Raw genomic sequence first — 16,241 nt, 5'->3', positions numbered from 1 at the left:
GGGAAAAGTGTTGTCATATGTTGTGTGCAAAGAGGCGTTGCTAAACAGAGGTCTACATTAGCGTTGAAAGAAGCAATCAGAGTAAATGTAAAATTATTTATATGCATCACGGATTTTTAATTGTTGTGAATGACCGGGTTGCAGCAGGCGCACACATGGCGGCGTGCTTTCATTTCAGTTTAAAGTGAAATCACGCCGTGTTTAAAGGCGCGCGCACGTGTGTGCGACGGGTAGACCCGAGCTACAGCAAAATGGTGTGGGACTGTCCACGCGCATGCTGTCTGCATTGGACAGATGGCGAGAGTAGCCATCTTTGTCCATGCAGACGCGTGCATGAGCCCACAACGGAGAATCGATTCCAAAAGGTCTCTCTGACTAGAGCAGCGCATGCCTACTACATTAATATTCATGAAAAAGATCTCGGTTGGCATCCCATTGGTAATTGCAAAAATCACAGGGATTTTTGCCTGCGGGGATCAGCAGACCACCATGTCTGTGATTGCTTTTCAATTAAACAATATTTTTTTTTTCTTTAAATACAGCCCATTTTCCTTAAAGGAAAACGGGCTGCATTTAAAAAAGAAAAATTTCATTTTTTTTTTAGAGTAGGCATGTTTTTACGAACATGGATTAAGGGGAAGGGGTCCTTTAGGAACCCCTTCTTATTTGGGAATGGGTTACCACCAACGTAAAGTAGGTGGTAAAATACACATTTTTTGCGACCGTATTTCGGTCGCAAAACATTCACACATACCATGGCGATTCGGTATTAGGAAAGGACGCCCTAAATGCACCCCTTCCTAATACCAAATCGCAAACCCAATTGCGATTCTGCAATAGGTTCCCGAATCGCAAATTGGGCTTTTATGCATTCAAAAATGCATTTTTGCGGCTGTTTGTGGCCTCAAAATAGCTTTGTACATCTGGCCCTAATCTCAAGAAAAAGTTTTGAGTGGGACCTAGCACTCTGCATATTCGACCCACGCTCCATCATGGTTGGCCTAAACCTTTGACTTTGACCACATCCAGCCTGACCAGATAGTCGCGGTGGTTTAAGCTTTTTATTGCTAGAATGCACAATTTTGGATTTAACCTTTAAAAATTCATATCTCCGGGTGCCTACATTGGATTTTTGTCGTTTTGGTGTTGTAGTAAGGATTAGAATATTCTCTATTTTTGTAAACTGGTCTTGGATTTATATTGTGTTGTCTTTTTACTTATTTACTGTTTTAGTGATGTTAATGCTTTACGCATACCTGTCTTCTAATTAAGCCTGACTGTTCGTGTGCTAACCTACTAAAGGTTGAGAGAGGATTCATTTATTGAGCCTTTACTGGACCCATTAGTGATTGTGGCATTATTACTAGCTGAAGGTGCAAAACCCCACATACTAATAACCACTTTCCTAGACTGGGTGACCCTGCAAGAGATTGTAGACTGGCTTCCTGCACGCCTCCCCGCCTAAACCTCTCTAATAAAGCGTACATGGCTGAAAACTTGTTGTATCTGAAGGGGCGTATGTAGTGTGGAAGAATGTGGTGCCGCCCTGCTACTTGGCAGTGAGTGCAGAGTATCTGGAGGTCTAGCTTGTGACTGGGATGTTTCAAAAACAGACAAATTAAGATAAAGATCAGACAAAGAGAAATCAAATCTGCCATAAGCATCAAAGGTAAGGTCATCCAGGGTGGCACATGATTTTTCAGGTTTGATATGAGGTTGATCTATTTTAGGGAAATACCATCTACAGACCACTTTGACGTGCGAAACTCAATGATATTGCTGCAGTTCAAGAACGTCTCTGGCCCCCTCATTATACTCAAGTACAGTTATCTCCCATCTTACAACTTGACTGTCTGGCAGTCCGTGTCAGTTTCATATAGCCCACATTCTCTCAAAAACACCTTGGCCAACAGTAAACCAATGTTGCAACAGTTGTACAAAGCTATAATTAGTGGCATGGTCCGTTGTCCCATCCAAAGCAAATGATGCCAAGCCACATGCTCTATCTATATCCAGGCACAGCTTTTCTGTCTAAATCGTGTCAATATATGTTCTCAGGTAATTGTGTCAATATATGTTCTCAGGTAAGTGTGCCAAATTACCCATTTGAATTTACCCAGACACAAATGTACCTATTGTGCTATTAAAAAGATGTACTTTTTATGTGAATTCTTTGCAGGTAATATTTTTATTGGTTGGCTGAATCCAGCCATTCATGGATGAATGGCATATTCTTGAACCTGCATTATAGTAGAATAATAATAATAGTTAGTCCAATACAGTTTCTTTAGGTAACATATTGTGGTAATTGTACAGATTTTTTTTTTGTGTGAATATATATTTGAAATAGTATGGTAAGCAACTGTGAAAATGATCCTTTGACTACTTGTAAATGTATTTGCATATTTTAAATGAATTACCAGTACTTGCCATGGCAACTCTTGGTGTTACCTGCTCGCCTGAACTGGAGGTCCAGCAGAAAATACTGATCACAATATAAAAAAGCTATTTTCTAATATTTTTCAAATAGTGGTTTCGATGAGGATCAAGCCCAGACATCTGGTGCATTGTTCTCTCCTCCGGTCATTATCCCTATCCCCCCTGCACATTACCCACAGGCACCTCAGCAAGCAGGATAATGAAACAAGCATTGGTAAATGCATTAGGTTTCACCAATGTGATTAATAATACGTTGTTTCCCTATGTTTTAACTTGCTGAGCAGTTGTGCATTATAAGTAAAAAAAAAAAAAGTGTTATGACTTGTTTACTGAGAAAGGCAATATATTGTGCAGTAACTGGTGGTATTCTAAAGGGGGTGGGTAAAACAAAGAGCAGGGAGGAGTACATGGTGGGTTAAAAGCTCAGCGAGGAATGATGGGTTAACATGCCGTGCCTGTAACTTACAAATGCCTGTAAAGGCAAAAACAACAGGCCACCTCCAAAAGAAAGACAATCCAGCATGGGAGCGATCAACGTGACCAGATGAGGTAACCCAAGCAAGACACCCAGTTAAGAACGCAGTGTCCCAGCACCAGAAGTAATGCCATAGCATAGAAAGGCTCAATACCTACATAAAGACCATTTGAAACCTCAGCAGCGCATTGTAACTGGCCGGGGTCCAGCCTGGCTGCAACACAGGGAAGCACCAAGCGGGAGAATCAACGCAAGGCAGTGCTCCCCTGGCAAGAAAGAGCATCCTGAGCCAATACGGCTAGCGCACAAGCACTATAATGTGCAGGGATCCTCGCGCAGTTTAAGGGTGAATAAAGCAACACCCATTCAAAAGGCTGCACTTTTGCAGCCGCTCCATGAAGGTACATTATGCAAATGTGGCAACGCGGAACTCCCGCTCACACACTGTAAAATACAGGGAACATTGCACCCAATAAGGATGAATTAAGCAGCACCCATACAAAACGGAGCGCCTTTCCAGCCGCTCCACGAGAGTACATTATGCAAATACGGCAAACGTGGCACCCCCGTAGCCATCCAACCTTGCAAATAGAGGCCGCACCATCGCAGCCACTCAAAAGTAAGCAATAAGAAACGCTTTAAAAACAATGCAGCTAAAGTGGCATCCCACAGCTGCCTAACCATGCACAGAGAAGCAAATGCGAGAGTCAGCGCCACCGCAGCCGCTCAAAATGAAGCAATAGAAACACTTCATAAAATCAGTGCCACAAACGCAGTGCCCCCGCAGCCGTTATAACCCAACTGCCGAAAAGCACATAAAGGCAACATGAGAGAAGCGGCGCCCTCGCAGCCACCCACAAATCCCAAATAGACAGCAGTGCCCGCCAACCAAAATTCGTTCAGTTGGCATGTACACACATCATAGGAGTGGACGCATCATGAGGGCCAATGCAGTGCCTCACCAAGTACTAGGGAAGGGCACAAGAAAACAAACACTGTGCAAACAACAATTGATAGAGTGCGTAAACGGGCATCTCAGCCAGAAATAGCAACAAAAAAAAAAGAAACAAATGAAGAAAAACACAAAAAGCAAGCTCTAAATGCACGCATGAAAGTAAATGGTATAGAGTGTTAACAAAAAGAACAAGCATTGGCATAGCCAATAGGTCTCGCCTTTGGGACCTTATAAGTGTTTAGCCATGCAACAGTTGCATAACTAAATACTTATAAGGTCTCAAAAGCGAGACCTATTGGCTATGCCAAGCAGCCGCAAAAGTGAAAGTGATCGGGATCGCGTTCAAACATCAAAGCGGCCATGCGGCCGCGAAAGTGAAAGGAAATCGCGGTAAAGCGCGGCGCGGGCGCCTGCGAACATGCACTGTAGCTCTAGGCTGGTCTGGTAGCACTTTTTGGAGCCCTCTCAATAAGTCTCGCTAGACCAGCGCATGCGCTGGGTCAGGCGAGACCTAAAAACGTTTGAAAGATGTGGGCGTGCAAATGCAATAAAAACAAACATCTGAGTAGCGGCCGACCTCTCTACCGAGAAGAGCTGCTCATTTTGGGGAAGCGATACTCTTTAAAAAAGAATAAAAAGAAAAGTACGCAGAGGAAGGCTGAACATGGAAGCAGGTATGCAGAGATTTATTTTTCCATAGGACAAACACTGGCACAAATCTTGCATCCTTGAACGTCCTGCAGAGAAAAGCCCTAGAAATAGCTCCATGCGGCATAGTGATAGGCATTTTTAATAATATTAAATATGCTCATATATGTTGACTTTACCTCACCATCATCTTAGAACCCCATAATACTGATTTCTTGTTAAACTGGGTGTTATTTTTCTTGCACATGCATATACTAGCCCAGTGTTTGCAGGTTTTATACTGTAAAGATACTTTCCTAAAATCAACTGTGCTTTTCAGTCATGAAACTAATCAGATGTTGTTAAAGCAAATGTCTATTTTCCTCATCAAATATTTTTCCTTTTCTGCTAGAAAAAAGAAAACGGCAAAGACTAGAAGAAGGCGAAACTAGACGAAGGGTAACAACAATTTTTGGAGGCTTGTTATTTGGGAAATGGCTTTAAATGTACAAACATCATGCAAAAATTAAATGTTTATATTTTAACTTTCGTCACCTTTTTACCCAAATTGTTAACATTCTAATGAATCTTGCTAAAAGTCAGAATTTTTAACATAATGTCTTGGGCGTGATCTGGCACTCCAGCAGGTAATTTAGAAACCGCCAACTCCCACCAGCATCTTCACACCAAATCTGGATAATTAGCAAGCAATGCAGAATTACCTTAAAGCCTGTTTTTCTGCTGTTATTTCCAGTTACTTACCCACTACAGATGACTTTATACTGCAACTGTAGATTGTGTAGTCCTGCAGTGTGGGGACGGGAGGCTGGGATGGGGCTGCTAGGGCTGGGTCATGGTAAGCGTATTCAGTCTTATCATGACCCCTGCTTATAAGGAGGATGGGTGGACTCTTGGAGGTTCAGCAGCTTTGTATCAAGTTTCTTTTTTTAATTTTTTTTATTTTTTTATTATTTTAAGACATAAATATTACAAAACAATTCTTAGCAGCATTCATCAGACATGGTGGATTAAAATAGAAGCAATGGCATCTTCACACAGGTATGCAATATAGTTAGATTAAATGTAAAATCGGTACATCATACGGGCGTACTTACTGCTCTTCTCATATTTAGTTAAGGCACTTGCTTGGTGAAGAAAACAGAATTCACTGGGCTAGTTACAGAAACTTACAAGGGACTTCGATAGCGCACCAGAGTCCACAACATCATTACGAATGGACTGTAGGATATCACGCACACCACATTAGGTTCATTATAACAATAAAGCACATGTTAAGTATTAAATTCGGCATGAATGTCTAGCATGTAACACTGTTCTTGAAGGTGAGGACCTTCACCGCGTCATTGCCTCTGGCATGTCAGACGGGGATTCTGTCGCGTGCGAGAAGGTGGTCTTCCAGAGGACTCCATATATCTCTTGGCCTCGAGGCACAGGGCAACGTTTCAGCATACAGAGTCAATTGTTCTTGGCAATATATTAAGTCATTAAGCCATTCCTTGAACTTTGCCGCTTGCCCCCTACCCCACCTGCAAGACACTACGCTTAGCTATCAATAATGCAATGGCGAGATATTTGCGACATGACTTGGGAGTAAGCTTAGTGTAGCCCAACAATGCTATTAAAGGTGTGCGCTCTAAAGTAATGGGAATCATCTGGTCTAAGGCATCGAAAACCTGGGTCCAGTATTCACTCACTCGTGGGCAATCCCTGGCGAGATGTAAGAAATCAGCCCCTGGACTGCCACATCTCTCACAACTGTCTGTATTTTTTTAATATAAAGTGGAACGTTTTAACAGGGGTATAATATAGGCGTTGCAGGAATTTATAGTGTGTAACGCGCAGTCTACCACTGTCGGATATTTGTTCTGTTTGAAGGCAGCAGTATGTCCATTGGTCGTCCGTTATTTCATACCCTAGTTCCAGATTCCACTTTGCACAAGAAGAGCTGGCAGCTTCCACCTGTTGGGTGCGTATAGTGTGGTAAAGCGTGGAGACCAGGTGCCCCGGCGATGCAGTACGTAGCAGCATATGTAAGGGGAGCCAGGGTAAGGGGTTCCTGAGGGAACTCTGGGGTAATAGATCGTATGCCTTGACGGAGCCGGACATAAAGAAATATATCCAGCGAGGAGGGTTGCAGCCCATGAAAGAGGTGCTCTGTTAGAGATCTCCCCATGTGGTAATTTTGGTGCGCTCACAGAGTTTGAGGAACCCTGTTTCTTGTAGCAGTGGCATGCGTGGATGATAGGAGAGTGGGAGGAGCGGTGAGTATAACATCGGGCATTGAAGGAGGGTCAAAATGTGGTGCCAGGCGTCTACTGTACATGTAATCGTGGTAGGTGCAGTGTCACGCGTACGGGGGGTGCGCTCAGCATGACATCCAAGGAGCTGGGGTATGCTAACCATTGCTCCACTGCAATCTGCGGCATATATCTAGGGGGTGGAACCAGTAGAAAGCATAGTGGGCCTGCGCGCATGTATAGTACAGCTCGAAATCCGGTAGTTCAAAACCCCCCTGGGCCTACGGCTGGGCATACCGCTGTGTGAGCACTTTTCATTGTAGGCATGGTTGTTTGCCCCCCCACCCCCATATCAGCCTTATCATTTCTGACCGGAGTGTCTGGAAAAAATGTCGACCGGGGTGATATGGGATATTTAAAAAAAAGGTATAGTATTTGTGGAAGAACCACCATTTTGATCAATGCAGCTCACCCTGCCAGGGACAGCGGCAGTGATATCCATCGAGTGACATTTTCTGCAATACGATTTATGGCAGTACCATAGTTAAGGCGCATCAGCTCATCCCTATCCCTAGATATTCCAATCCCGAGATAGTATAGGTCAGAGTCACACCATTCCAGTGGGAAGTCCAAGGGAAATCGACAGGCTGCAGGTGTTAAGGGAAATTGTTGCGACTTCCCCCAATTTATATGAACCCCAGAGAGTTTCCAGAAAACTATAAATTCTCGCAGGAGTAGGTGTTTAGTTATCCTGTGGATTTCTTACATAGAGGGTGATGTCATCCACATATAAAGATATGAGGATCTGTCGTAGGTTGCACCGCAGTGCTTTGTCTTGGTGATGCTGCCACAGTTTAGATGCCAAGGGTTCGATTGCGAGCGCAAAAGGTAGGGGTGAGAGTGGGCACCTCTGTTGCGTGATTCTAGATATGGGGAATGCATCAGATAGATGACCGTTGATTAAGACTTTTGCCGTCGGGAGCTGATATAGCAGTTTTCTCCAGGACAGAAATATTGTAGGAAACACCATACACTGTAGCACCCCGAGTAGATAATCCCATTTGACGGAGTCGAACACTTTAGTAGCGTCCCAAAAAAATGCCTCCAGCGGCAGTTCAGGAGCAACGTTCTGTAGAATGGAGAACAGGGTACGGAGATTGTGCGTGGTTGCTCTGCCTGGAACAAATCCCGCCTGACCATGGAGTACTAGCTTTTCCATTTATAGGGCTAAATGATTTGCGATAACCTTTGCCAAGATTTTACTATCGCAGTTAATGAGGGATAACGGGCTATAGGAATCGCAGTGAACAGGTGATTTTCCAGGTTTGAGCAGAGATGTGATAAGTGCCTCTCTCATGAAAGGGGAAGTGTGCCAGTCTCGAGTGATTCTTCATATATCTCCTTTAAGATCGGGGCCATCAGTTCTATATAAGTTTTATAAAATTCAGCGGGCAGTCCGTCCGTTCAGACCAGGGGCCTTTCCGAGCTTCATCTGCATGATGGACTCTCGAATTTCATCCAGTTCGAAGGGGGCGCTCCCTCTCACTCCCTCTGTGTATCAGCCAGCCATCCAAGGGCTATGTCCCCTAAAAAAACTGTAGCCCAAAATGATCCCTCCGCTGTGAAGTATAGAGTGCTGAATAGTGAATGATGAAAGTAGTAAGTATATCAGCAGTGTCACATTCCAAGTGACGATTTGTAAGCTCCGGTGAGCCATCAAGTCAGCCTTAGGTACCAGAGGTGTGTGACAAATGACAGCATACCCCCTGTGACCTGTGTGTAATAAGCAATGTAATACCATACGTCTGTCTACCTTGCTGCAGCAAAATAGTTAACAATGGACATGGAAACAAGCCCTCTACCCCCACTCCCACTCCACCCACATTAGCACCCCAATTGTGCTGGAATGACATTTCCCACCCTGAGTCCAACAATACTCAAACTGGTCAATCCAGGTCAAACGAGACCAACTTAGAAGAGAGTCTTGTGGGGGATCACCCATATGAGGGGGATTGCTGTTGGGAAACGGGTACCTCCCATCTCCCAATGCCTACAAATAGCTGCATTAGCTGCAGGGGGACATAGGGAGAAACAATCGGAGGGTGCTCGGCACTATGCCGTGGAGAAAAAGTACAAGTGTCAGAGTCATATAATTAGCCCACTGTATAACAAGAAGATGCACCAAGGGTGCTAGGTACACTTAGCTGACGTCGACAAGTAGCATGCAGGTCAAGCCGCCAATGGGAGTAAGGAATTGTCCTGCTACATGTGGGTCGAAGAGATGTAGGGTAGCACAGCAACAGTATGGTCAATAAAGGACTGGAGGCTTTGGAATGTTCCGTCTTTTTCCATTGCTACAAGGAGCCGTTGGCCTATGGAGAATGTGGATTGGAAGGTCATTTATCGGAATTCCGGCGAGGTGAATGTCGGTTGATGCGTTTGAGGAACTCTTCGACTTGCTGTGTATTCACAAATATGCTTTGCTTGCCTTGATGAGTGACCATTTGATGTGCCGGATACATGAGTGCAAAGTCAATTTGCGCCTTACGGAGCTTTTGTTTCACTGTGAGGAACTTGCGGCGAGCCTCCTGTACAGCTACAGTGAAGTCGGGATAGATGGTAAATTCCATGCCTTCATATGTCAATGCCTTCTTCTCACGTGCCAGTCGGAGTGCGGTGTCTCGGTCCCGATAGTTAAGGAGCCTAGCCAGAATAGGACGTGGAATGCCACCCGGAGGAGGGCGGGGGCCGAGAGACCGCTGTGCACGCTCCACAGTCAAGTGAGGAGAGAAGGCATCTGCGCCAAAAGTGTCACGCAGGAGGCGTTCAATGAAGTCTTCCATGCAGCCAGTGTTTGTGGTTTCCGAAATGCCTATGACGCGTATGTTATTCCTGCGGCTTCGAGCTTCAAGGTCTTTGTTTTTGGCGGCGATTACTTTCAGGAGCTTGTCCATTTGTGTCATTTGCTGGTGCATTTGGGACGTAGTATCTTCCGTGTCCGAAATCCTCCGTTCTGCCTCCTTGATTTGCTCATCATGCTTATCCACCTTCAGCACCAGGAAGTCTAAACAACTGTTCATCGTGTCCATCTTGCCTGACAAGGCCATGAGACTGTGCTGCATCGCCAGCAGCAAAGTTTTTACCTCGTCGTCTGAGGTGGAAGATTATGCTTGGGATGGGTCCTCAGCATTTTGTACCTGTTCCTCCGTACATGAACGTGTGTCTTTCTTCTTTGCATCAAAGAGAAGCTTGGTTTGCCGGCCCTCCATGTTGGCAAGATTAGGTTGTGGGCCTTACGTCCTGAAATGTCGTCAGTACCTCGTCCCAGTCAGGCTGTACAGTGATCAGTGGAAAGGGTCCCAGTAAAGGATCCGAACCAGACACCACCCAAACCACTTGGAGGATAGAAGTAGTAGGAGATAGCCGGTTTGTTGTGCCGAGATCTTAGCGGAGAAAGCCTGACTATGGCAGGTATAGCATCACAGCGTGGGTGGGAGCAAAAGTCTATACGTCAGGTAAGCTGGTCAGTGTCAGGTGTGGACCACCACTAGTGGGATACTCTGGAATCCTGTCGTGGGACAGCTTAAGTGGCTCTGTTGCAGTTAAGAGGAGCTACGGCAGATTCAATTTGCAGACTCATGCAACGGTGTGGGCTCCTACAATGTCCGCTGTGTCTTGGTGTAGAAGGATTATATAACTTGTTGCAAACTGCCCTGAGGGTCCGAAGAAGGGAGGGTTGGAGTGGCGGCAAGGACGTGGCGTAATGGCTCAGTTCCACGGACGTTGGTTGCAGGCGGTGGTCGCTCACAATGCTGCACAGGATTCAGCCGGGACTGGAGACTATACTACGCAGCAGTGTGTCTCTGTCTCCAAATAATGCTTGGCAGGGAGTAGCACTCTAGTTCGGGTGGCCAGCGGAGGGCAAGTAATGTTGAGGGCCTGAGTCCACGGCTGCGCACACCCACCGTGTATGTCTGCACCAGGTCCGATGCACAGCCGTCTCCACCTCCTCCACGATATTGCCGCAGAAGAAATAGGGAGCTGTAGGTGTGGAGCTCACCGCAGTAAGTCTTGGGACTGTTGGTGGGCGCGGATTGAATAGATCTGGCGTATTGATGCCAGCTTGCAATCCGGTGCCGCGGCCCAGCGCCATGTGTGAGGCTGGGGGCTTGTGTAGCAGCAGCGGCCGCAGAGGGCACCAGGCAACTTCGCGCCTGTCTCCCGCTGCAACCTAGAAGCCGCTCGAGAGAGGACACTGTGGGTCCAGAGAGGCTGTAATTGTCACCGGATCAGGAGGGCACCTTGTTCTGCTACCAGCAGTCTTTGTGGGCAGTTTTCTCCCGGTATGAAGAGGAGAAATGTATGATAATGAGGCCGAGCTACCGGAGCCTCACAGTGGAGCGGCCATTACGGTTGTGGGTCACCTAGTGCCCCGTTGTATCAAGTTTCTGGTCTACTGTTTCTGGGCCTGTAACTAACATATCTGGTATTTGTGGACCTGATAATTCTATCATTACTGGCTAATCAGTATGATCAACGTTTACATAGCCTTAGAGAAGATTGAAAACACCAAGCTGTCTGAAAGCTCTCTAAAGATTCCTTAAGGACACATGACAAACTTCAGAACATAGTACATTCTTTTAATTACTGAAACCAATTCCCTATAATTTCAGTCTCAAGTTTACATAGCTTCTAACCAGATTAAGACCAATTTCTCAATTTTTAGGTTTTGGCTAGGTATTTCGCCAGCCTCATGGTTCCCCAAAAATTATGATAAAAATTTAAAGTAATTTATATACATACAGAGCCTTTCCACTAGCCCATTTGCCCCACTGGTCTGTTCTAGTGTCATTCACATTTTGCTTTCACCCACCTCAGCATACAGCATGTGTCAGTGGGTCAGCCCACTTGAGCCATGTGCTCTCTTCACTGTAATTGTAATTATATACAGCTTACTTCCCCCGATGAGGTGTTGAAGCACTTTTTGATGAGTTGCACACTACTTTGAGATCTAAAGTGGATTGGTCGTGGGTTAGTATAGGGAAATTGGAGTTGTTAATTTGAGCGGTGGACATGTGAGTCTGTTAGTTGGATTGAATAGGATAAAGGAGGGATAGAGGAAGGGTCTAGAAATTGTTATGTAGGAAAGAGACAACTCTTGAGTAGTCTTCAGAAGATAGAATAGTTAATCGTGAATCTTGTTTGGGGGAAGTGAATTTCATAGTTTGGCTGCTTGAACAGAGAAAGATGTACCACCAATGGGTTTTTTCTTGTATGCTCGGGTTTTGAGGTGAGGTGCCAATCTGGAGTAGAGGATCCTTTGTTCTGTGTATTTGGTGATTTTATCCTTCTGAAAATTTTTCCTGTTCCATGTATTGCTTTGTGGGTGACACAAAGCAGCTTGAAGGTAGATCTTCTGGCAACCTGTAAACAGTGTAGGGGCCTAAAGGCAGGGAGGGTGTGGGCTTGTGGCTTTATATGTACGAGTAGTCTGGCGGCAGAGTTCTGAATTCGTTGTAGTCTTTTCATAATTGATAAAGATGATCCGTGGTAGAGGCCATTGGTGTAATCAGGTTTAGACAGCACAAGAGTGATAGTAGCTTGGACCCTGTGTGAAAATCCTAGGTGGGGGAAGATGCGTTGCAGAGTTTTCATAGTAATGAAGCTTGAGCTTGCTAATTTATCCACTTGGGCTTTCATCGATAGCTTGGAGTCCATGGTAATTGCAAGGTTTCTTACTTTCTTGAATACTTTAGGAGGTTGTCCCAGATAATCGGGCCAGGTGCAGAGTGGCTCATAATTTTTCCAGTCGCCACACATTAATTTCAGTTTTGGAGGCATTCAATTTGAGATGGCTCCATGTCATCCACTGATCAACGGCTCTGAGGCAACTGAAGATTTTTGAGTTTCCAATGTCTTTGAGGCTTTCCATTTTAACAAGTTTTTGTGTCTCATCTGCGTAGCATGTGAGCGGAATTTAAAAAAAAAATGGTTTTATTAATTCGATGCAAAACCAACTGGAGACCTTGACATATCATGCATACCGATGACATTCCTGCACTAATCAGAAATCCTCAGCGCCGTACCATGACAACATACAAGGATAACCCCATCAAACAAGTACAGTACCGGAAATTTGCGACAATTCACAATATATAATTCACCGTGGAAAGCTCAAAGTAAAATGTAGATCTAACTGTACGGGCCCATTACCGCGATGAGTTCAATTGGTCAGGGGAAGGGGTCGTTGCGCCTCCGCGTCAGCGCCCATGTCGGGGTCAACAGGGTTCGTCACTCTATTCTTATATAGGGCCCAGAAGTTCTTCGGGCGATTACGAGGTGGAAGCAACCCCCAAAATTATAGTCTGGGTACAGCAGAATGTTATATCTTTGGACCACTGGACCACCTGGCTATCGTAGGTGTGGGGCCCCGGAGCCAGCATACCACCACACATCTTTTGGCTAATAGTAAAGCCATATCAATCAAGCGTTGGACAGCCTTGGGAAGAGGTTCAGAATACCCAATCAGTGCCAGTAATGGGTCAGGAACTAGCACCAACTCTGTGATCCGGTTGAGTTCTGTGAAGACCAGACCCCAAAAATGGGCAATCCCCGGACACGTCCAGGCTAAGAGGAAGAAATCCGCAACCTGTTCATCGTACCTTTCACATTAAGGCTTATCACGCAATCCATATCAGTGGAATCGTTCCGGGGTGTAGTACACCCTGTTGAGGAATTTAAAATGGACCAACCTGTGCCGGCCATTCAATGAGACCCGTTTTGTGCTCATGCAGTAGTAGGACCACTTGTCATCCGTAAGGTCAACCTGTAAATCGTGTTGCCAGGCCAACCTAGATTTCGTTTACTTACTTCCCCTGGCTGTCATAGAGATAGTATATATTCTAGAAACCATCCTAGCAGGTGTTTGTGCTTTAATGACAGCGGTTAGGACCAGCACCTCCGGGGGTTCCGCCATATCTTCGCCCAACAAGTCCTTGAGAGCATGTCTAAGCCTGTGAAATTGAAATTGAGCCAGGAGTGTGGGGGAGGGCTCATCACCCAACATGTCGGTCCATGTGCGTGCTACCCCATCAATGAAGAGATCCCCCACAACCTGGACGCCTAGAGTCTGTAACGGAGCTATAACGCCCCTTTCTCTACTCGGCGCCAGCCAGTGGCACCACTCAACACGGGTAACCGGAGAGTACAGTAGGTTCCTGCCTGCATAGCCAGTAAATATTACCAGGAATGTGCGACCGAGTTAAGGGACTGCAATATGCCCGTGGGCCTGTCAGGCGCCGTGAACACCAAGGCCGGGAGAGGTCTAGGGTCTGCGACTATCGCCTCTATCTGTACATGTGGGATGTCGGTCGGACCATGTATTCAGTGATATGCATGTGAACTTTGGGCGGCTCGATAATATAAGTCCTAATCTGGTGCTCCCAAACCTCCCAGCGAGTATTGCAGCGTCAATATTTGCCAGGCTACCCGCGGCTGTTTGCCCACCCAGGCCAAATGGACCATTAGGGTTTGGAGATGTTGAAAGACCGCACGGGGTAATACCATGGGGATATTCATAAAGAGGAAAAGGAAGCACGGCAAAACAATCATTTTCATAAGGGCCACTCTGCCCATCAGCGATAAGGAGAGGTTAATCCAGCGCTCAACATCCTCTTCCAATTTAGAAATCGCAACCCCGTAATTCTCTTTGAGGACCACCTCAGAATCTGTGTGCAATTTGATCCCCAAATATCATACCACATCCGTAGTCCACTGCAGGGGAAATTCAGGCTTGATGAACTTCATGGCAGGAGTTAGGGGGAACATGACGGATTTGTGCCAGTTAACCCGTAAACCGGACAAAGAGAACTATCTCTCTCAAAACTGGTACGAGGTTGGTTTCTGGATCACGGACATAAAGCAGTGTGTCGTCCACGTACGTGGAGACAATCAGGCGATAGCTCGGGAAGCGTATACCTCTGTGGCTGTGGTATTCCCGAAAGGCACACGCCAGGGGCTCGGCAACCAGGACTTGGGGATAGGAGACAAGGGGCAGCCCTGTCTCGTGCCTCTGTGTATCCGTATAGGTTCGGTGACCAGAGTGTCTATTTTGATACATGCTGTAGGAGAGTGATACAATACTGCGATAAGTTGTAGGAACACCTCACCTACCCCCATACGAGCTAGAACTTGCCGCAAGAAGGGCCACTCGACGGAGTCGAATGCCTTCTCCATGTCTAAGAATACCGCTATGGCAGGAACTTCCGATCTAGTATGCTGCAGGGCCGCAAAGCCCTTACGTAGGTTATATGTCAAATTTCGGCTGGGTATGAAGCCGGCCTGCTCCGAGGCTACCAATGTCGTGACAAGGGGCAGCAGACGATTAGCAAGCAGTTTCGCGAAGATTTTTGTATCCACATTCAGCAAGGACAGCGGACGGTAGGAGGCGCATTCGTCCGGCGGTTTACCCGGCTTGAGGATATCAACTATGACCGCCTCCCTCTTCGTTGGGGGCATCTCCCCTGAGGTACACGTCCTCATACAGAGTGAGTAGGTGCGGTAACAGCAGATCAATGAACGCCTTATAAAAGGCAACAGTGAGGCCATCCCCCACCCTCCCCCCGGTGCACTGCCCGCCCTCATACCAGAGATTGCCAGCAATATTTCGTCCTGTTCAATCGGTCGCATCAGAAACTCCCTGTGCCAATTTGTCAGCCACGGAAGCTTGATATGCCTTAAATATTCTAGGATTTGTTCGTCTGGGCTGCAACCCCTGGAGGAATATAGATCAGAATAGTATTTTCTGAATTGCACTGCCCCTTGGGTGTCCATCAGGAAAGTATCCCCAGTGGATGATTTGATTTCCGGGATGGCAGAGGCATCCCTTCTCCTTCGTTGGAGTCGCGCAAGTACCGACCCCGGCCGCTGCCCCTCGCCGTAAGTGCGAGCAGTGGCATATTTCCCGAGATGCTTCATTTCAGCATCTGCCTCCTCATTGTATTCATGCAAAGTCTGCGCCAATTCCAATCGAAGCGCATCATCCAGACCGGCTAACAATGAGGCTTCCAACCTCTTGATCTTACGCTCCAGTTCGGACAGCCTGGTACAAATCGATTTAAGGACCCCCGCATGCTTAGAAATTGTAACCCCCCGAATATACACTTTAAAAGCTTCCCATACCATTTGGAACAAATCTACCGGCCCCACATTTATCTCGAAGAACGACTCAATAGCTGCAGACATCTCCTCCTTAAAGGCAGCCTCGGTGAGGGAGTAGTGCGGGAAGCCCCACATGAAGGGGGGGCACACGCGGTTTAGGAGCAGCAAGAGCCAACAAAAGGGGAGAGTGATCCGAATAGGTACGTGGCAAGATCGTGCAAGACTGAATGCGTTGCATTAGTTGCCTGGTAGCAAACTAATAGTCAATTCTGGTATGGACATTATGATACGCAGAATAATGCTTGTACCCTCCTTGTCCCGCATGTCT

The 16,241-nt window shown here is 46.3% G+C and overlaps 1 protein-coding gene across 2 annotated transcripts in view; it reads left to right on the top strand.

Moving 5' to 3' along the window:
* Positions 1-16,241, top strand: part of LMBRD2 (LMBR1 domain containing 2) — a 440,257-nt gene that overhangs the window by 353,107 nt on the left and 70,909 nt on the right. For both annotated transcript variants that reach the window (XM_085631040.1, XM_085631037.1), the window contains exon 15: positions 4,909-4,955. In XM_085631040.1, the coding sequence (XP_085487166.1) occupies positions 4,909-4,955 (47 nt within the window). The remainder of the gene's footprint in view (positions 1-4,908; positions 4,956-16,241) is intronic.

This window comes from Triturus cristatus, chromosome 2_1, assembly GCF_964204655.1.
Source record: "Triturus cristatus chromosome 2_1, aTriCri1.1, whole genome shotgun sequence".
NCBI classification, from domain to species: Eukaryota; Metazoa; Chordata; class Amphibia; order Caudata; family Salamandridae; genus Triturus; species Triturus cristatus.
This window is presented reverse-complemented; position numbering and strand designations above follow the sequence as displayed.